This window comes from Mus musculus, chromosome 1 (assembly GCF_000001635.26).
Source record: "Mus musculus strain C57BL/6J chromosome 1, GRCm38.p6 C57BL/6J".
Lineage (NCBI taxonomy): Eukaryota > Metazoa > Chordata > Mammalia > Rodentia > Muridae > Mus > Mus musculus.
The window spans coordinates 24,248,343-24,271,086 of record NC_000067.6 but is presented as its reverse complement, the minus strand read 5'-3'; the positions used below and the strand labels follow the sequence as shown (position 1 = coordinate 24,271,086).

General features: G+C 39.4%; 2 protein-coding genes across 9 annotated transcripts in view; one reads left to right on the top strand and one right to left on the bottom strand.

The window, feature by feature from the left end:
- The window catches only part of Col19a1 (collagen, type XIX, alpha 1), a 330,240-nt gene extending 316,836 nt beyond the window's left edge, over nucleotides 1–13,404 (top strand). For 5 of the 7 annotated variants that reach the window (XM_006495645.4, XM_006495646.4, XM_006495644.4 and 2 more), the window contains 3 exons: nucleotides 593–721; nucleotides 6,045–6,122; nucleotides 6,270–13,404. In XM_006495645.4, the coding sequence (XP_006495708.1) occupies nucleotides 593–721; nucleotides 6,045–6,122; nucleotides 6,270–6,397 (335 nt within the window). In that variant the 3' untranslated portion in view covers nucleotides 6,398–13,404. The remainder of the gene's footprint in view (nucleotides 1–592; nucleotides 722–6,044; nucleotides 6,123–6,269) is intronic. The other 2 variants (XM_030245411.1, XM_006495643.4) reach the window with 1 other exon arrangement.
- Nucleotides 13,405–18,348: 4,944 nt separating this feature from the next.
- Col9a1 (collagen, type IX, alpha 1) overlaps nucleotides 18,349–22,744 on the bottom strand; it is a 75,150-nt gene continuing 70,754 nt past the window's right edge. For both annotated transcript variants that reach the window (NM_007740.3, NM_001290691.1), the window contains one exon: nucleotides 18,349–19,410. In NM_007740.3, coding sequence (NP_031766.3) covers nucleotides 19,226–19,410 — 185 coding nt within the window. In that variant the 3' untranslated portion in view covers nucleotides 18,349–19,225. The remainder of the gene's footprint in view (nucleotides 19,411–22,744) is intronic.

Here is a 22,744-nt window from a genome sequence, read left to right as displayed (position 1 = left end):
ATACTCCTTGCCAATGGGCTTCCTCGGGGGTTACCAGATGGGCAGCAGCCAGAGAGCTCCTTTATGACCACTGCGACACACTGCCCATTCTGCTTTTTCTCTTTCATAAGAAATATAAATCTAGTCATCACTCAAAATACAGGGGTCGGGTTCTCACCAGGGAAGTGAGCATTAAAGAACCTGTGAATATGCTTAAAATTGCTACACATATATGGATAGAAAATACCTTGCATTTGTTCTTAAAACAATTCTTAAATTTTTCTCCACGAGTCATAACTGAAAGTTGATTAGACACGTGTTCTGCACTGCTGGGTTCCAGGACCACTGGTAACTCCTCGACCCTCTGAACAACCCAGATCTTCTGCTTCTCTTTAAACAACTCCATGCAGTTTATTCTATATATTTTATCAAAAAAAAAAAAGAAGAAGAAGAAGAAGAAGAAGAAGAAGACAACAGGCAGACCAGTTGATATAGAATATGTGCTTCAGTTAAAAATTGATTTTTTTTCAGCTTTGTGTTAAAAGGTTTGGAAATGCTTTGACATAAAGACTCTTCCATCACATGATGTATTTTTTTTCTTTCGTAAATGAAGAGAGGATGGCTGTGTTTCTATCCCAGCTTAAACTGCCAGCAGCAATGTTGTCTGCTCAAGCTCATGGAAGGCCTGGCCCACCAGGGAAGGACGGGTTACCTGGACCCCCAGGAGATCCAGGGCCCCAAGGTAAGGCTGAAAATGTAATACGTGCTTGCATAGTCCTCAATATTTATAGCTGCAACTAAAACATATATATATATATATATATATATATATATATATATATATATATATATGGTGTGTATAAAATGGCTTGTTGTGGACTGTCTTGTTAATAATTTATTTTCTAATGATAAATATTAATTATTACTACTTCAAATTTAAAATGGATATACCTGCTGTTCTAAGTTCATTTTAATGATATCCAGAGTAACCATAATACTGTCTGCTTCTCTGTCATTGTCACAGAGGAATCCTAGAGTTGTTTCTGTGGCCATCTTACTGTTATGTGAGATTCCTCATCTGAGAGCCCTAAAGAAACTGGAAAACAATAGCCTTGGGAGACACTGCTACAAATAGTCATTGGGGCTAACACCTAATTGGGGAAGTTTAGACTGATGCTATAGTAGAGTTTTACTGATAGTGACTTTTAAAGTATAAATGTAATCTTTTGTTTTTATTTCTGAGAATTTCATACCTGTATACAGTGCAATATTATCATATCTGCTCACTTCCCCCATTTAAGTATTCCATGCCCCCTCAACATGGGTCCTCCCAAATCCCTCTCTTTAAAAATAAAATGAAATAAGTCACTAAGTCCAGTCGGTGCTGCCATACGCACACAGGTGTAGTGCATCCAGTGGTTACACTGGAACATGGAAGGCCTACTAAGTAGCCACTTCCTCCATTAAGAGTAAGTTCTCCTTCCCCAGCAAGATACCACTGCCCCTAGTTCCCATATAAGGTATGGGGCCTGGGGGCAATCTACACCTTCTTTGTCAGAATCTTTGGATAGCTTAATCTTGGTAAGGTCTTGGGCAGATAACCACAATGTCCTTTGAACTTTAAAGGGTACTTTGTGTGACTTGTAAAGACTTCAAATCCAAACTTATGTTGGCAAAGAAAAAAAATTGGCCACTTATGACACCTGGAGAAGACAAATGCTCTTGAGTTTTGCTTGATTCGGTTATTCTGACACAGCTGTTCTGTAAAAAAATATGGTTAGCCATCTGCATACTGACTAGATAGACCTGTGTTTAGATGATTCATGAATTCTGACAGAGAAATGCCAAATTTAGTGAATATGAATCATAAAAATAAGGTTAGAGAAGCTACAGCCACAGGCACCCTTGCTCCCACCAAAGTTATTCCTAAGCATTCTGGGAAGTTTACCTTGTTGGAGTTGAATTAAATTCTACTCAAGAATCCATTTTAATAACCATCTGTGCATGGGATCCACTTGAGGACAGACAGTGCATCCCCATTCCCACGTTCCCAATTCTTATAATTTCTGCCAGTGTGCAATGGTTGGAATTCTAAGGGTTTTTCAGAGGATATATAAATGCTAGATCCTCAACAGAGAGAACTGTTTGGTGGGTGGGTGCTTTTGGTTGTGGTTTGTTGCAGTTTGTTAGGTAGTCATGCATGAAGAGATGAGAAAAAGAAGTTAGATATCCGGACTGTGATCAAACTTGCCCCCAAGGAGCTCAATGCCCCTCTTCAGCAGGAAATAGCCTAACAATATTGTCATTCCCTTCAATCTGTTTTTTCTCTCCTGCCTAACATTAGGGGGTTGATAGGGTAGGAGAAGATGGGTAGAGAAGGTGTGTGCAGAAGGTGCGTGTATACACCCGTGCAGAAGGTGTGTGTATACACCCGTGCAGAAGGTGTGTATATACACCTGTGCAGAAGGTGCATGTATACACCTGTGCAGAAGGTGTGTGTATACACCTGTGCAGGTGTGTGTATACGCCCGTGCAGAAGGTGCGTGTATACACCCGTGCAGAAGGTGCATGTATACACCCGTTCAGAAGGTGTGTGTATACACCTGTGCAGGTGTGTGTATACGCCCGTGCAGAAGGTGCGTGTATACACCCGTGCAGAAGGTGCATGTATACACCCGTGCAGAAGGTGCTTATTACCTTTTATTCATTGGATCTCCTCTGAAGTCAGGGGGCCTGAGAACTGGAAAGGCCTTTAAAAGCCATCTGAAGATGTGACGCTCTAACCACATGAAGAATAAGCCCTGCTGATTCAAGTAAAAAAACGATGGATGGATCCTTCAGATCTCAGTAGTCCAAGAGAATACACAAAATGCAAAGTTGCAGTGACGTGGTAAAACAGAGTTTAGAGCAGAGTCACCTTCCCACATAAGCCCCTAGCTCCAGGTATCATCCCAAGCCTTGGAGGTCCATCACAAAGGTTCTCAGTCAGAGGCAATACCAAGTCAACAATATTAGTGAGGTCTTTGAAAAACAAGGTTTATATTTGCTACTGAGTCAACTGATCAAAACATGACCTTCCCCCCTTTGCAATGGATTTCTGTGGGGTTAACCCACTGCTATGTGTGCAATACAGACTATTGTTTATAAGAGAGATCTGAGGTGTGATTCTTAAGTTTGAAGGAATTCTCCACATGGTTTCCAGTTTTCTTAAAACAAGTTCTACTAAAATAGACAAAATGTCCCACCAGAGTATCTGACAACAGGCATACTTAGAAGTGGCTGCCTCAGCCTTTAGCTTCCCCCATGGGACTTCTAACAGTGAATATATCTTGACTACAAGCCGTTGATTGACACTTCTACTCCTTATAATGTTAAAGTTTTCAGAAACACAGCAGAAAATCAGGTTTACAAAAAAAATGAGATTCATATTAAAAGAATTTTGCCTATAGTCATACTGTACTGGTAACCCTAAAACCACAAAGAAATCTCATGGGAGAAGAGAAAGAAGAAGGGTGGGAGGAGAAGGGAAAGAAAGGAGAGGAGAGAAGAGGGAGAGGAGGTAAAGGGGGGAGGAGGAGGAAGAGAGGGGGAAGTAGGAGCAGCAGGCGAGAAAGTGGCGGCTATGTTGGATTTTTGCTACTTTTCTGGGTGGGCATTCAAAATGGAAGGGTTTTCTCTGGTAATAAGTAAATACTAAGTTCTCAGAGGATGAAGCCATATGTGTGATTCCGATGCTCTTCTCTCTCCTATTTAAAAAGAAGGAAGAAAACATCCATTCAGCCTCAAGTGCGCTTGGCTGGATTAGCCCTCTTTATCTGGCCCACACAATTGAGTTTGACAAAAGGGTGAAACGCAAACCACAGCCCAGACAGGGGCAGGAAATGTGCCTGCTGCACTGTTCCAGGGTACACTGGCCACTTGGACACTGTGTCTGCTGGGAGCCCATCTAAAAGATGAGTGGGTTTTTAATAGTACCTGTCAGGAAAGAAATCCATTTTAATTTAAACTAAGTGGCAATTTGAAATATGCACCAGGAAAGGGGTCTTTTTATCACCTTCATTCTCTTTATATGTTTAAGGAAGGATTTTAAAAAAAATCACCAACCTTGTAAAGTGTCCTGTGTTTATTCTGCAAAGCAGGACATTGTAAAGACAAGGGAGGATTTGATGTGAGGCCATCAGAAATGTGCCCAAGGGAGGGCTGTTCTCCTACAAAGACTTACTAATGAAAAATGGTGGATATTCTTCCAATAACCCCATCTTCTGAAAGGACAGTGAGTGCTTATTAGGGAAGATTCTAAGGAGGCCATTTTGTTTGCATCCTTCCAGACTCCCAAGAGAGTGATGACTGATGTCTTACTAAAGTCCAAAGCATTTCTATAGAACTTTTATCTCAGCCCTCATGCTAGGCTGTGACTGTGAACTTCCCACTGTGCAGAGAGAAAGCACTGCCCAGTGAGCTTTTGCAGAAGAGTTTTTATAAAATGTAGTTGATGTTTTCAAAAAAGAATTGACGGAAATCTTGAGAAATGGATGCCACATGTATAAACCCCGGTCATTTCAGAAAAAACAAAAAAAAACAAACCCACAGGTAGACTTAATAGATGAAAACAAGGAAGAGGAGGGAAATGGGGAGAGATGAGGATGAGGAAGGAGAGGAGGAGGGGGAGGGGGAGACTACATACACACCATTGATTTTAATAGAACATACTGGGAGTCACTGTTCTTCTTTTTGAGTTTTTAAAGTTCAGATATCATCAGCTTCTAAATCCAGGAAAACTTTTTTTTTTTTTAAATCCAGTGACCCATGGGATAGTTGATAGTTCTTGGATAGTTCTGACCTGTCCAAAAGAAAAAAGAAAAAAACTTAGCAGTTGACCGCCCTTGAAAATGGGACATGATTGTAAGTCAAGATGGCCAAAGGGTTCAGCAGCCAGTTAGTGGAGCAAGACAAGGGAAGCTAAACACACTCTGTGTGTATGTGTGTGTGTGTGTGTGTGTGTGTGTATGTGCATGTGTGTGTGTATGTGCATGTATGCATGTGTGTGTGTCTGTGTGCATGTGTGTATGTGTGCCTCTGTGTGTGCCTGTGTGTGTGTGTGTGTGTGTGTGTGTGTGTGTGTGTGTGTGTGTGCGTGTGTGCCTGTGCATGTGCGTATAGGGTATGGCCATACGAATGCAATGCCGGCAGAAGCTAAAACTGTTTCTGAGTTCATGCCGATAATGCTGCTTCTCCACTCACCATATATTAACTATCCAGTTCACATTTATCATACATTAAACATGAATACGAGGTTGGGCACAGTAAAGCACAGAGAATCTTACAGATACACAGTGATAGATTAAAGTCTTAGCAAGCCAAGCTTTAGTGAGATATTGCCACTACACATAGTACTTAAATGCACTATTCATATCTTCATATCTTCTCTTATATGTTTATGATAGATGTGTGAGCCTTCTTCAACAGAAATTCCGACGGGGGTCTAGGTACATGTAATGGGGAAGGCACACACAGAAAGAATTTTGTTGTGTATGAGAACAGAGAGCATATGGATACAGGCTTTAGTGTAATAATTAAATGAATTAAATAGTTAATAAATAACTAATTAAATAAAGTAAAGGAGCAAGCAACTCATAATCTCAATATCAGCAGAACACAAATTTGAGTCAAATCAGTTTAAGATAAAAGCAAAAAAGGCTTTCCTATGACATTTAAATGCTAAGGACCAGACATTTTAGCTATGCTGTGAGAGAAGAGTTCGAGAAATTCTCAAGGTACTTAAGATGTATTTTTTTCAAGTTCGACTTTTATTATTTAAAAAAAATAAATAAATCTCACTATCAAAATCGCGGTTTGTTTTAACATAATGCATAATTGCCAGGTTCTCCATGTTTTATCACGCTCAAGCTACATTTGTGTTTAATGCATAAATGTGAGATAAATCCTAATTCATGATGAGTAAAGAAATAGCGTTAACAGCAGGACTCGGGAAGCAGTCCTTTCATGCGCATCAGTGCGGTACACGCCTCCTTTCACGCCTCCTTTTCTATCTGTCTCTCATCCAGGCTACCGAGGACAGAAGGGAGAAAGAGGTGAACCTGGAATTGGGCTGCCGGGGAGTCCGGGTCTTCCTGGATCTTCAGGTAATAGACTTATTATCTCTATGCAAACAGTTCTCTCAGAATGGGCCTTTTCTCCCCTGTGGACCTCATGTGTTCAGCTGAAGGAGAGAGGGAGGCAGGCGGGATCGCATGTGACCCAATTTCTCATGGTCTGTTTTATTTCCTCAGCAGTGGGTTTGCCGGGCTCACCAGGTGCCCCGGGGCCTCAAGGACCCCCGGGACCCAGTGGAAGATGTAATCCAGAAGATTGCCTCTATCCTGCACCTCCTCCCCACCAGCAGGCAGGCGGGAAGTGAAAAAGACGGAGGAAGACATCGCGTCTAGTGCTATCTCCAGGCCACTTGAGCCGCCACTGCAGGCTTCACAACCACGTGCTCTCAAGGCTTATGAGTTTTTGGACTGCTTTATTTTAGTTTTCTGATACAGAAGCAGACATCCAAAGCAACCATCTGAGTCCTATTCTGACAGTAAGAGCAGATCCGTATTTTCAGATGTTTGCCAACTTCTTTCCATATGTTCTGTTTCATTGTGGCTCTGAGTTCTACGGCTTCGGAAGAAAAATGCAAGCGAGCCTGTCATGGGCTCTTCAGAAAAAATCACGTGAGACGATTTGGTACACAGACGACACAGACCTTGTGAACTCGTCAACGTGACTAGGTTTTGATTCCTGAATTTTAACTTTTCTAATTTATCTTGATTATTTTGTTCATATTTAAATTTACTATCGTTACTTTAGTTTTTCTTTCTGCTCTTTTGAGATTGAAGTAGTACATTACTGCTGTTGACTGTCTTAGGACTGATTTTTACAAGAAGTCCTATACTGTCCTACATTCATTCGATTTATGCAGAAAAAAATATGCAATAAGAGATTCGCTTCTAACTTATTAAAAACAAAACTATGTGAGACTGTTTATCAAGAAGCCCCCAAACTCATCATAGCCAACATGCTTTTGGCTTTTTTTGGAGCACGCCTCACTGACACGAACACATGCTACATTTAAAAAAAAAAAAAAAAAAATGAAGAATCAACTTGACCCTATACCCAAGTCTGTGAGTCTCCGATGGTGAACTAAAAGTGGTTTGTCTTCTCGAAGCCATTCTTGGTGGTAAAGGCGCCATGCTGTCTTTGGTACCTGACAGGTTTTAGCAGCCTAGCAAGACCTTTGTGCTTCTTTATGCATTCTTTTTTCTGACTTTATGATCCCCAGGCCCGACCCGCCATCAGAGAAAAGCACAGGATTTGTAATGACGCAGAAAAGAGGAGTCCTCGTCTTGGAAACTGAGAGCGGAGGGTCAGCAAAGGCATGTTGAGTGAGTGAAGCCCTCGTGCTCTTAAGAAGATTAATGTTTTCTCAGAAACCATCGAAAGGTCCAGCTCAGCAGAGGAAAGCCAAGAGACTTCACCCGAAAGTCACTACGAGCTTCAAAACCGCGTGCTCGGGGTTAGGGATTTGACTTCGCAGTGGAGAGCTTGCCTAGCAAGCAGCGTGGCCTTGGGTTCCGTCCTCAGCCCCGAAGGAAAGAAACAAACTTGCTCTGAAAGGAAGCAAAATCCCAGTGGTCTTGGCTGAATGTCTTTTTACTCCCTACCTGTTCATTGCTTGGAGAAACCTTGGGTGGGGAAAACTGATTTGCTAGAATACTGAGCACAAGGTACAAGGGCTTTGCTGATAGTTAGCTGGTGGGTACCACTGACGCTGAGAGCATGCCACCAGAGCCCTTCAGTCCCATGCCTCTAAGAGCTCAGGATTAGAGGGGATGATTTTGGTCTGTTCATTGAAAAAAGACAATGGGTATAGAAAAGCAACCCACTGAAAGTGGGAAAAGCTGTGAACAGTGTTTTCCTGAGAAGCATGCCTGACATAAGGCAGCGTTTGTTTAAATGCACCCATGATTTGAACTGGTTTTCATTATAAACAGATGAGCTGCTGGCCCGGTACTGTCAACATGGCTGTGCATAAAATAACCTTTTAGGTATTTCATATTGAGTTTTGCTGTATATTTCAATCCAAGTTTATTTATTTTCCAAGTCTACTTTATTTATTTCCACTGTTTTGGGCTTGAAATTGCTTATTCCTTTGTTTTCTTTTGTATTCAATACCTACAATGGTGCTCTGTTTTAAACTTGCACAATTGGAGTATGCAAATGTTTGCTTATGTATCTTCATAGCCAACTGATAATCTACCCCCTAAATGTATATAAGGTGAAAAGTTGGTGCTATGTGTATATTTTGAGCTTCTAATTTGTTGAATTTTCTGAAAACATACACTTTACCTGACATATTAATTTACTTGAATTTGCTGTATAGCAAAGACTTTTCTATGTTTTCAAAGATTATTTTTCATATTAATTGACAGGTTATTTATCCTTTTGCATTTTGGATTATTCAAAAATATTTATTTTGTAATTTTAATATTTTCACGGACATTTGGCTGGTGGTGGGCGATTAGTGTATTTGGGTGTTTGGGTTTTTTTGTTTGTTTTTTTGTTTTTTGGTTTTTTTTTTTTTTTGGTTGATCAATTGATATGATGCAACTCATTTTCTTGTTTTGCAAATTATATTTACTTCAGTTCCACAGAACAGAATTCTTTCTTACAAATTGGATGGTTCTTACTCCTCCTTTTTCTAATTTTTGTGACTGTGTGACTGGCTTATCCCTGTTTCAAGGATTTAGATTTGTCCCCATGGCTTGAGGAGTCTGTCACAGTGATTCAAGCTCATTTTTAGAGCTTGGGACATGTGACTGAATCTGACATAACCAGAGAGATGGGACTGGGTTATACAGCTCAAACCATCAATCTACTGTTATTAATCTTCAGATTTTCTTTTCTTCTGCCTTGGCTCTATTTGTAACAAAAGGCTTTAAGGAGCACTTGGTCAGGCTAACACAACAAAGAAATTGGCAGGTTCTCAGCCCCTTCGTAAAAACGAACAGGATAATTTGGTCCCCAAAGCAGGATAAGGAATATCCCACTAACTAACCATTTGTTCCTGGTATTGTTTATAGCAAAGGAAAAGAATTATCGATTTTCTCTCATTTTGTACTTCAGATATGCTTTAAATACAAAATAATTACAGGCCAAAGTGGCAATGTTAAAACTGTTTTTTTTTTTTCCATAAACAAGGATGTCTGAATTCAAGTCCTAAATTATGCCAGTTCAGTTAGCAATTTTTGGTAGAATTTTCTTATGTAGAGAAGATCTGTCCTCCATTAAGATCTGCTTTGCTTTTAGAATCTAAAGAAAGAGAATATATGTGTGCATTGTTCCTCCCAGCTGAAAACATCGGCTATTACTCCTAACCACAGTGGAAGTCAGTCTTAAGTTCTTCAACTTCTTACCTTAACCAGAGCTGTGCAATCACTTCAACCTTGTGTGGTCCCCCCCCCCCACACACACACACACACTTTGGAAAATTAAACCTTTGCCTACTTATAGAGATTAAGGAATTATTTTATGATATACTGCCTAAATTCTAGTTTAATGCTCAGCTTATAAAGTAATTTCCATGACTATGTCTTAGACATTAATTATAGTTTAGCTCTTCTGCAGCTTCTCCCACTTCAGAGAAGCTTATGATATACCTCCTATTGTCCACAAGATGGTGTCTGAGGCAATTTGTTCAGAACTGAACACAGATTCACAGAAGCCTAGAACCTGGAAAAGTCTGGTGAACAATTCAGTCACACATTGGCCTTTGCACTTTATTTTTGGAAATATTCTTTGTAAATTATATTTCATTTTACTAATTAGTATTTTTACAAATTTTCAGTATCTTTGTAAAGCAGGCACAATAACTTTTGGTTTGTTGATTTTTTTCACTTGTATTTATTGACTGTGTGTATACCCATACTTGTATGAAAATCTGCTATAAGGTTGTCTTATGCTACTATTGTATTTTAGTGACTAATGATCACACACCGGCACACAACTGCATTCATCCTCCCATGCACACAAAGCAGATACTCTTTTGACAAATGAAAACACTTAGCTTACCACAAGAAGTAGACAATGTATACTGCATGATGTCTAAACTCTTAACTGCACTAGATAAATTTGTACAGGGTCTATTTTCCTAGAAACATGGCACTATTTAACAATGGTTTTCAGAATTCCATCTTTTTCTTTTAATGCCATCTTTTTTCCAGTGTTGGTAATTCTATCCAAGACAGAAGTAAGTCCAGTGATGCTGAGGCTGTCTGAATGACCTTTGAATGACCTTTGAATGACCTTTGCATGACCTTTGGAAGAGCTGAGCAGAGTTGACCTTTGCCCTTGTTCTGAGTTACTTTTCCTACTTGTTATCTGCATCTACTTTGTAAAGATTCATGGTGTTTTCTATCCTGGCTACATAGCAGGGACTACACTCCCCACCCTGGCCCTTTTACTCCTCTTCTCCCAGAGATTGACCAGACCTCTATGAGGAGATTCCTAGCAGAATTTAATTATTAACCCTTTAAGTCATGTGCATCAATGTCAAGTCGATCATAGGCATTCATTCGTCAGCCAGTAGGTATAGTAGCATTTGTTGTGTTCAATTTGTTCAATGAAGAGGACTTACAGGAATCAGGAAAAGAGGTTATCTGTGTTTCTATTTATTAATGTAGTTGGAGCTATCATGGTAACATTTCACTGAGCAAAATCATATAGAAAATTTCATCATTTTGGTTGAATTGACCTCAGCTCCAAGAGGACACAGGGAACACTAGGGCAGATAAGTAGACCCAGCAAGAAAAAAAATTATCCAAAAGATGATACAAAGCTAGGAACATCTACATGGAAAAACTTTCAAGATTAATTCCAGTAGTGCTTTGTGGTAGAACTCAAGAAGTGAACTTCTTGCTTCAGCAATGTAGGCATCACTAAACTCAGGAATAACAACTTAAAATTTAACTCAAGTCTGGTGTTGGCTTGACCATAATAAACTTACGAGCATCTTAAACTAAAGATGCAATTTTACAACTTTTTATTTTGCTGTGGTACTTAAGGAGTTTTGGGAGAATAAATACTTTGGGTGAATTTAAATTCCGATTGTGTTACAGAATAACTACTTATTTTAAAAATAATATTTGGGGGGTGTATTTTTATCCATTTTGTTTGTTCACTATCTTACCTCATCATCTACTTAAGGTTTAATTTTATTACACTTATGTTAAGTGGAGTGCTACTCCGTTTATTAAAAACCCTGGTGAATCTATGCTTGCAGGCATTGCCTCCTCTAGCTTTATTATGTGCAGTGAACATGTTTCCTCTCTCAGCAATAAAGGAGTCGACTATAAATCAGGGAACTCCAAGGTGCGATTCTTAGCACTGTGTCTACACTTTAGCCCTTCTCAGCAGCCGAAGCGGGAGAACAATTCTATTCTGCTAAGTCTTAGCCACACTGAAGAAACTTCATAATCAGTCTCACGCCAGGAGCAAACCCACAGCATCCAGGGAACCTGAGACTGCTCTATTCCAAGTACTCACAGTTTGAACTTATAACCTACCTCCCTGGCAGCTCATGAAAAGACCAGTATATTGATTTCAGATGAGAATTATAAACAACACCAACAGCCAGAGGGAGCCCAAAATGATGCTCTCTTCTAGCAGAGACTAAAATCAATTTAGACTCTTTGCTGGAGAGAACTCGAAGAAAGCTAAGAAGCATCACAAGTAATTGTCCCCTTTTAATAAGTTTGTCAGTGTGTCAATAAGTATTTAAATGCACACTGTGTTTTCTAACAGAAATTAATTATGATAAAATAGGCCAGTGGCTTTGTGTGTCTCTATGGATTAGCTAATGACTTAAACAGTTCTTGACTGTTCTTACCTTCATATTTCCTCATGATAAATTAAGTAGGTGCTCTCTAAGGAATATTATTATCTTCTCTTATGCAGCTGTGGACTTGGAGAACAAATAAAAACACATCAAAACAGACTTAAATAAGAAGACACAGATCCCAAAAAGTTTCTTAGAGTCAATTTCCCCCATTTGTTCTCTTTAGAAATTAATGTGGAATGAAAGGCATTATACAAAAACATGGTGAAAAGAAAGTTAGTGTTAATCGCCATTTATTAAGACTACAAATATTTATCACACAGAATCCTTCCAACAACCAAATCTATCAAATATGCTACAGTTCTTCAGATAGCATTCTAAATACAATTTGAGTACGTATATTGCATATGCGGTATTACAATCAGCCAATTTATCTAATATATTCTGAGCCAACATATATCACAGTTCAGCATCACAAGTTTATTTTTTAAAAAAAAAACTTAAGTACATACCTGGAATGTATTTTACTACATAAAATGGCAATCTACAAGTCTTAAGCACAAATATTATCTTGTAGTTTTAAGATGGCTTAGGACCATTTTCATTTGTACCAGAATAAATAAAGGCAATTCCCTTGACATTTGGAATTATTTGTGTCATGAGTGATTTTCAACCTCTACTGGTTAATTTTAAACCTGAATTTCATACCTCAGAAACACTATGATATCTCCAAAATTAAACAGTACGAAAGCAGGGACTTATATTAAGCACACTTTGGGTCAGATCTAATAATGTTTAAGGATTGCAATATTGGTTTAACCAGCATGAAATATAAAGTATTCTGACTGACAGACAGAAGACAATCACCCAGTCGCATCAGTGAATTTGTATGCTCAGACTGCAAAATGATTTCCACATTCCTTAACCAACCTGTTGGCTATTTGGAGTGAGAATTAAATCATACCGCCTTGGGAGCACTGAGCAGAAATAAGCCAGAAATTTGCTCTTGATTAATACGTTAGTGTCTAAGCAACTTTAATTACCTACACATTCCCCTCTTGGCAAGTTCTCAGGTGGACACTATCCAACTTTTAAAACTACATAAAAGCTGTGGAGATCTCTGCTTTGCTAGGGGTGTATATGAGGTCTGCCTGTATTCAGCAGCTGTCTTTCGCAGAGAGGGTTCACTAGGCAAAACTTGTTTGCTAGTTTTTCGTCAGGAATTGGTGCATCTGTAAGTTGTTTAATTTAACTGAAATTTACCATAGATTGTTCTTATCATTTGGAATGTGCGAGTTTCGCATAAGCTTCTGTAAGTGGCTGTTCCCAACACTACTTACTGTCTCTGTGGAGCTTGTTATACAGCCTAGATACGCATCAGGTTTCTGTAACAGGTGGGTGAACTGATATTTGGATTTTTTTAATTTCTTACAAATATGACTTTATAGAACTGAAGAACATGTTTAATTACATAATTTTTCTTTTTCTGTATTTGATTATGTCACTGCAATTAAAATAAAAGCACTTTGATGCAAAGATCATTTCTTTTCCTGATTTGGTATGTGTCATAACTCTTTTCTAGAAAGTATACACCGTTTTGACCTGATGTGCCACAAAGAGCCATAACAGATGCCTCCATTTCTAAACTCTGTCTTCCAAACAGGGAAAAGGACATCCTTTTAATCTAGATACGGAGCACTGATCTACATAGCCAAGATGGGACCTTTCTCTTTAAGAAGCACAGAGCTACATGCTAAAAAGCAATGTAAAGAAATCCCATATATATTTCATACTTGATTTAACCAAACAATTCCTATATAAAATATTCACATGAAAATCATTTGATATAAGCATATCATTTGAGCTTAACTCTTCTTTGATCTGAGATCCATAAGCTAAGTGAGGGCCTATTGGCATCTGTGTGGGACAAGTTTGGCATGTCCACTGGGAAATAAGAAGTATATTAGGCCTGGTTGATAGTTCAAGTTCATGTTGATGGCATAGCAAGCCAATCTGTTTATGCAAACAATGATGAGATGCTAAAGAAGTCATTGTTAAGAATATACACCTTTAATCCTAGCACTTGGGAGGCAGAGGCAGGCAGATTTCTGAGTTCAAGGCCAGCCTGGTCTACAAAGTGAATTCTAGGACAGCCAGGGCTATACAGGGAAACCCTGTCTCGAAAAAAGAAAAAGAAAAGAAGAGGAAGAAGAAGAAGAAGAAGAAGAAGAAGAAGAAGAAGAAGAAGAAGAAGAAGAAGAAGAAGAAGAAGAAGAAGAAGAGGAGGAGGAGGAGGAGGAGGAGGAGGAGGAGGAGGAGGAGGAGGAGGAGGAGGAGGAGGAAGAAGAAGAAGAAGAAGAAGAAGAAGAAGAAGAAGAAGAAGAAGAAGAAAGAAGAAGAAGAAGAAGAAGAAGAAGAAGAAGAAGAAGAAGAAGAAGAAGAAGAAGAAGAAGAAGAAGAAGAAGAATATAGCTTTCTTAGGACTAATGAGATGGCTCAGAGGTTAAAAGCATTGGCTGCTTGCTCTTCCAGCGGTCCTGAGTTCAGTTCCCAACAACCACATGGTGGCTCACAACCATCTATAAAGGGATCTGATGCCCTCTTCTGGCCTATGACTATATATGCAGCAGCACTCATACATTAAATAAATAAATTATATATAATATATACATAGATATCATATATAAAGGTTTTAAAAGAGAAAGAAAAATATAGTCTTCTTAAAAGGAAGAGGTGGGCTTTAGTACAATAATATTGGGGTAACCTCATTTCCTCAGTGGACAGATCATTCAGACAGAAAGTTTGCAAAACAAAACTGTCTGAACTGAATGACATTGGACCCAACAGACATTTATAGAACATTCAACTGAGATGCAGAACAAAAGATATTGCTCCGTTTTTTAAGCTGGAGTGTTCTCACTGTGCTTTGTGTTTGGTTTTACATGGACAGCCTTTGTCAGGCATACAATGACATATCCACCCTCATTACTTCCTCCCTTTAGTCCTCTCCATTCTCTGCCTGCTTATATGCTTGTATACTGTCTCACTCTTGTCTTCTTGTCATATGTATATACCCATATGAATATATTTAAATTAATTCATGTACCTATGAAGAGTTCTAGGACCCATAAGAGCGAAAACATTGTATTTTTATTTCTGCATCTTATTTACATCAGTTAATAGGATGACCTCCTGTTCTGTCCATTTTCCAGGAAATGACATCATTGAGTTCTTTATAGATCAATAAAACTCCATTGTGTGTGTGTGTGTGTGTGTGTATGTGTGTGTATCTCACATTACACCTTTTCTTTATTTCTTCACTTGTTTGTGGACAGTCAGATTCCATACTTTAGCTGTGAATATAGCTGCTTATCAAACAAGGATATGTAGGTATCTCTGTGGTACGTTGACATAGACTCCTTTGGGTATGTATCCAGAAGTATGATGCTGGGTCATATGGTTGTTCTATGTTTAGGTTTTAGAGACACCACTATACTGAATTCCACAGTGGATAAACTAATTTATATTCGTATCAACAGTATATAAGAGTTCACCCTTCCCCCACATCCTGGCTAGAATTTGCTGCTGGGTTGTTGTTATTGTTATTTAATAACTTGGAGGAGATCGAATTTTCATGTAGTTAATTTGCATTTTCCTGACTATTAAAGTTGTTTAACATTCTTCATGTTTTTTTTTAATTCTTTGGGAATTGTGTACAATGTATTTTCAATATATTCACCTCCCCTCTCCCAAGCCCACCCTACTCACCCAACTTTTTGTCTGCTGTTTTTAAAAACCCAACAAACCCAATCTGTGCTACCTGTATATTGAGTTTATGGCCATCCACTGGAACATGGTCAACCTGCCAGGAACCACTCCCTCAGAGAAGTCTGACTCTCCCTCTCTCATAGCTCTTCAGTTAGGGGTAGGATTCTAGTGCCCACATCCCTTCTCCATGTTGGTTTCTCTAAGTTGAACTTGCCCGGGCCTTGTGTATGCCAATCGCAACAGCTGGGTTCATATGTGTGGCTGCTGTTGTGCCTAGACAAATATTTCATTCTAGTCACCCACTGCTTCTGGCACTTAGCATATGTCTGTCCTCTCTTCTGCAATGGTCCCTTGAGTGTTTATGGTCATCTTTTGAGATGAGATTGCTCCTGACCACGCAAGTGCTTTACCACTGTTTACATAAACATGTTGTCTTTCTATTCTATTCATATCTCAAAATATCTTTTGAAAACAGTCGATTCATTTCATCAGTATGTTGATTGATTGATTGATTGATTATCAGTTAGTTGGTTGACTGACTGGGTTTTTTTGATATTTAGTTATTTGAGTTCTTTATATATTCTAGCTATTAATCTTCTGCCGATTATATAGCTGGCAAAGATTTTGCCCCTATGCTGTAGGCTATCTTTTTACTGTGGTGATTGTTGCCTTTGCTACTCAAAAGCTTTCTTAATTTCATGTAACTCAATTTGTCAATTCTTGACCTTATTTCTTTACCTATTGCAGTTCCTATTAGGTAGTCTTCCTATACTCCTATCTCTTGTAGTCTTTTTACTATACTGTATTTGAGCAGTTTTAAATTTTCAGCTCTAAACCTATTTCATGTATTCTAATTTGATTTTGGCACATTTTCAGAGAGAGGAACCTCACTTTATCCTCCAGCACATGGCTAGACATTTTTTCCAGTACTATTCACTAAAAAGGCTCACTTTTGACCAGTGGGTGCTTTGATGCTTTGGGCATCTTTGTCAAAGAAAGACACAAGAGTGTCTGGGTTGAATTCTGTGTCTTTTGCTGTATCCCATTGACATGTGTGCTGTTTTGTGCCAGTACCATGCCAACTATGTTATGTCCTTCTCTAGAGTAAGGCGAAGTCAGGCAGGGACTGAGGTGCCCCCAGCATTACTCTTCTTGCTTGGAATTACTTTAAATACTCATATTCCTCGTGGATGCATGTAAACTTTAAGATTTTTTTCCTAGTCCTAGGAAGGATGCTACTGGAGTTTTTTATGGGATCGCCCTGTATATACGACTCAGTTCTGGTTTTGCAAACCTTTTGGAAAGGTTTCCCATTTTCTGGTGTACCTTCACTTTTTCTTTAGTGTCTTGGCATTTTCATTGTAAATGGCTTTCACACCTTTGATTAGGATTAATCCTAAGTGTTTAAAAATATTTTGAAGCTATAGGGAAAGATTGTTTTCCTAAGTTTTTCCTCAGTGTGTTCATTATCAGTGTGTTAGAAAGCAACTTACTTTGTATTCTGCTGCTTTTCTGAAGGTATTCATTAGTTCTAGGAATTTTCTTATGGACTCTCTTGAGTTTATTATGCATAAAATTGTATTACCTACAAGTAGGGGTGATTTTATTTTTTTACATTTCTATTTGTATGTGCAAATTGTTTCTCCAATAAGTGAATGAGATCTAGGGTGTATAGGAAAGTCAACTGAACATCAAAAGTATCCAATTTAGAAATTGTCAAAGAATACAGGTACTTCTCAAAAGATGTCAAGATATCTGAATAGCCAATGGGGGCATGAAAACAAAACTGCAATGCCAGCCATGGCTAGGGAATGTGAAAACGAGTGACAATCCAACTCCACTTTGATGGCTATCATAAAAGACAAAAATAGCAAACACTAGCAAGTATTAGAGAGAAGAAAAGTTCCCTAAAAGTCATTATGAAAAACATTGCGGAGACTCAAAAAATTTTAAACATATATATGTGTGAGCGCGCGCGCGTGCATGTGTGTGTGTGTGTGTGTGTGTGTGTGTGTGTGTGTGTATAAATGTTCCATGTCTATTTCAGCACTATGAAACAACATACGTGCCCTTTGGTGAAGGATCAACAAAGAAAGGAACAGCGGTCACTAGAGAGTCAGGGTGTGGGGAACAGGAGACAGACTAGGAAGTGTAATACAGGGGCACAAAGCCCAGACTGGAGGGATTGCCAACAGCCCCTCTTTGACAGATGATGACAACTACTGGCTACCCTCTATACTGGAAGCCAGCTCTGATGAATTTCAAAATAGTTAAACTACATAGTTCTGAACACATAGAATAATAATTGAAGAAATGGAAATGTGTATTGTCATGATTTAACTAATATACACATGTTCTTAACTACCATAATGTAACTCTAAACTATCTACATTTTTTTAAAGAACTGTTTCGTAAATTTTTTTTTGAAAATGGTGAGAGGTAGGTTATTTTTGCATCCGTGAGGTTGCAAGGAGGCACTACATCCTCTGAAATGAAAGTGTGGTTCCTAATCTAGAGACCAAGAAAAACCAGGTTTACGGCACTCCAAGGACTCTCTGAAATAGTGTACAAAGTGCACATGCATATGCACTTGTGTGTTTGCCCGTGGAAAATGGGTTCATAGTCTTCATTAGAATTTCAACGAAATCCATTAAGTCTCTCAATACACACACACATGCACATTCACACATACACAGTCATAGAATAACTCTGTGGACCAGTGGGAACTCTTCAGATTTCTTCAGATAGAATAAACCAGTAAAATAAATACATTTTTAGAAGTAGCAGTAAGTCAAAATTTTAATGACTCTAAACCAGTTCAATTAACATGTAACCACATTTAACATGACTACTTATTTTAGAACACACAAAAGACTAGGAAACCGTGTTTATTTTTTCTTTGGTACAACCAGACATGTTACCTCAAACTTTTAAAATAAATAATGTCAGCCACAAAACATATGTGTGTCAGGGTATTACTTCTTTGCTTTCACGTGGATTTTAGAATACAAATGGGATTGGATGCAGTACACACTATTCACAAATTCATAGTAAATATCAAAACCACCATGCGATGTATAGAGACCACTTTTGGGACACAGCCCTGATGAAGATTTTAAGCACCAATTTTATTGAATGTAGTGGGGTCTGTTCCTTAGTATCCTAGCAATACTTGATATAACTGAATGAATAATCTGAGATCAATATCTTAATTGAAATAAAAATAATGACAGCAACTGAGGTAATGTGAACAGCTTGTTGTTGTTGTTGTTGTTGGCACAGTGACCCACAACACATCATATATCCATTCATAGCACACTAAAATTCAAACTCCTGGGAAGAGGATATATAAATTTGGCTAAAGAGAAATTGAATTTGACTCTTGTCTGTTGACTCTCCTACCTTCCTTCCATGGACAAGGAACAAGACTTACTGAATAGCACCAGTTGCTCTAAATCTGATTGTCAAGTAGCACTTATGTAATGATGTCAGAGGTGAAACCTTTGAGGCTTTGCCCCAGTTTTGGTATCGTTTCTCCCCCCACACTCTGCTAACAGGTGTGCTTTGTGCAGGGAGCCTACAACGCTACGGATTTCACTTGTCCGGCCCTTTGCTAAATGCTCTTTGACCAGACTGCAGGGTGCAAGAGGCTGGCTCACAGAACCCAGGAGGGCCTGGAGGACCTGGGGGTCCAGGCACACCAGGAATTCCTGCCACTCCCGGGGGACCTTGCTCTCCGTCACGGCCATTTTTCCCATAGCTGGCAGGGCCTGGGTCACCTGAAACAGATAAAAAGCCCACACATGTGAACAAGCTATTGACTAGCATAAGACAGTAGACCCTCACAACCTAGCACTGTGCAAGCAAGATGCTTAGCAAATGCCTTTGGAGGTGACCCGTGATGAGAGGAGAAAACCCGTTAGTGAATGTGGCTTTCACAGCAATCAAAGGCAGAAAGTGATTTCAGTGTGTGTCTTCCATATTTGCATCATGGTGCCCTCTAACCATCTATGTCTACTGAATACTGAAATGTGACTGGCCCAAACTGAGGTGAACTGTAAGCATAAAATAAAGCTGGAATTGGAAGGTCTAGCAAGCAAAAAATATAAGGTGTTTTATTCACAAATTTAGGCTTATTACCTGGTATGGTAGTATTTTGAACCTTGTGAGTTAAATAAACTGCACAGGCATCCCTCAGTGTACAGTGTGATTATGTCAAGAACATAGTTAAGTCAAAAATCATCCAACCTGCCAAGCATCAGGACTTAGCAGCCCAGCACACCACAGAGAAACCAACTCTTTCCATTTGCGGGTGCATGGCCAACTCTGTGCTTCCTGGCATTAGGGGAAAACATCATATCATGTATTGCTAACCCCATAAAAAGATCAAAATTCAGAATTTCTAAGTTAAGTTTCTACCAAATGTGTCTCCTTTCGTGTCATCATAAAGTGGGAAAATCCAAGGTTAACTATATTAAGTCAGTGACTAGCTATTTTATTCAAGCTAATTTCACCTGACTCTGCACCTTGCCTACTGAAGATTCAAAGTCACGGGTGCTGTGCTGGTTTTGTGACTCACACTGTCTTTCTCATGAGCAGAGATGCGAACAGCCTCCCCAATTTCTTACAGTGATCCATATACAGACAAAGTTGACCATGGCTAAGAAGTTAAAAACACTCAACCAATTATGAACCACTAGAATCAGGAAAAAAGAAAGCAAGCCTCTATGGTTCTTCATCAATAAAATGGAATGTTTGCGTTTGTCACCATTAAGTTCTGTCCATTAAATGGGGACGGTCTCAACTACTAGTTATTATTTATTGGTGTCTGGTAGGGCTCACACCATGCTCCCTACAAAATTTCATAATCTCACCCCAATGTGACTTTCACCACAGTGAGTTCCTTTCAGATATGTGTGTTCTGTCACGTGTGCTCCATAGGCCACACATTGTGAGACACAGCAGGACAATGAGGAGCTCTGTTGCTTGTGTCCCTTTGCATCAATAGTGCTTCGTTCTATTACTAAGAAAACAGTGTAAAAGCAACTGCGTTCACTTGGGCAATCTCCTAATAGGGAGTCTTAGCCGCTCGAGAAGCCAAAAGCCAAATCTTCATATCCAATTACATGTTATAGGTGGAGGTACTCCCATTCCCCCCCCCCATCCCAGGGTTTTCAGTCTTTTTCCTATTTTAGTGTTCTAATTACATACATCTTAATGTAATGAGCTGGACACATTAAATGGTATTATTGTTATATAGCTCACATATTTTGAAATTAAGGTAGGTGAGGGAACCTATTTTTCAGACATCTCATTCTTCTGTGGGTCTTACATCACACCCTCCACAAAGCAGGGTCAGAGGGCAAACCATTTGCAAGGTTTAAGAGAGGATAGTTATCTTTGAATGTATGCATCTCAAGGCTGCTGTTGAGCAACAATGTGGTATTCCCAATAAATTATCCCGTAGGCTCTTATCCAACTATCAGTTGCGATGAAGGAGGTGGTCATCCATTTCCTCCAATGGGAGAGGGGCTTTCCTTCATCCCCGGCACTTACAGGTAAGGCTGTCACAACAGCTCCTGTAGCAGAGAGTTCTACATCACCTGACACTAGAGACAGTTAACAGTTAACTGGATTTCTTTTTTAGTTTTAAAAATAGGCCACATCTAATTGCATGTTAAAGGCGGTTTTCATGCACTTTGCCAATAAGAATGTCCTGCTGAGATATGTCAAATCTGTCTTAAAATCAAACCAAGACCAGGAGAAAATGACTATGCTCACAAAAGGAGTCAAAGACAATGGGGGCTAGACAGGTAGCATAGATTAGGTCAACCTCAGCCCACAGGCCAAACTGTATTTACACATATTTATATATAAATAGCTGTATTAGAACACGGACATGCTAATTTGTCTGCATACTATTTGTATCTGTTTCAGGAAGGCAGAAGACCAGGATCTGAAGAGCCCTCACTATGCCTTGACCACCCTGTGGGTCTTTTAACTACACTAACTACCTAGTGACTACACAGCTTCCTGAAATATCAGTGACCCCACTGCCAGAAAGTTTTCATGATTTTAAGAATTTAAAAGAATGTGAATACCATTCTCCATGTGGACACTAGAGGGCAGGCATGCTACACTGATGTAAGCAGAGCCTTTTCCCCTAACACTTGACAGAATGAAACAACAGTGCATACACAGGCATGATGGAGAAAGACATGCAAATAATTGTCTGTGTTAAATAGGCGATCTGGTGATACATGCAATGACTATTTAATTGTTGGGATTGTTCCCCAAAGATACACACACACACACAAAGCTTACTTGTGTGGTATTTCACGAGATTCTTCAGTTAATTTATTCCTTTCTCTAGTGGGTTTGTATGCACAGGGAAGTCAGGATTTATTATTACATATTTTTCCTTGAAATGCTGTGAGTGCTGAGTTACTGGTCACACGTGGGCAGTTCAGTGGCAGCAGGCATGCAGGGATGTCCCTTAATGAGATGACCTAGCTGAGCAGCATTAGCTAGCTCTGGTGAGAAAAGGAAGAGGGAGGGAATTCAAGGCCCGGGGGTTGTTTATAAGATCTGCACAGCTCTGGGAGAGAGGCAGATTAATAAGCTAGAGATATGCCTTCATCACGTAACTATGGTGACAGGGACAAACTAGTCACACTGGACAACCTGTCGTTTTGTCAATTTCATGAACCTAGACTCGAGAAACATAAATATTTCCCTCTACCACTTAGAATCAGAGATACCTCCGTCAGGATGTGTGACCTGAGCCAGTCTGCCTAGGCTCACATATAAAGAAAGAGTCAATCACAGCACAATCACCTGAATTCTCAGTGTGAGGCTTAGCCAGGCCCTGCTCTATGGCTTTAACGTGTGTCAGCATGAGTAGAAATCCTCCTAGAATAGCCCATAAGAGTGTGTGGTTCTGACTGCTATTCCACAAAAAGGAACTGAGAGCAGCAGTCACTGGAAATAAGGAAGAGAAAGGACCACAAGTCCTAGGAGCCTGTACCCAGGACCACAGCCCTTACATAGCTGCCCCTCCTACCTAGTTCAAGTGTAACAAACTACGCAGCATATGTCTGCTTTTAAGTAACA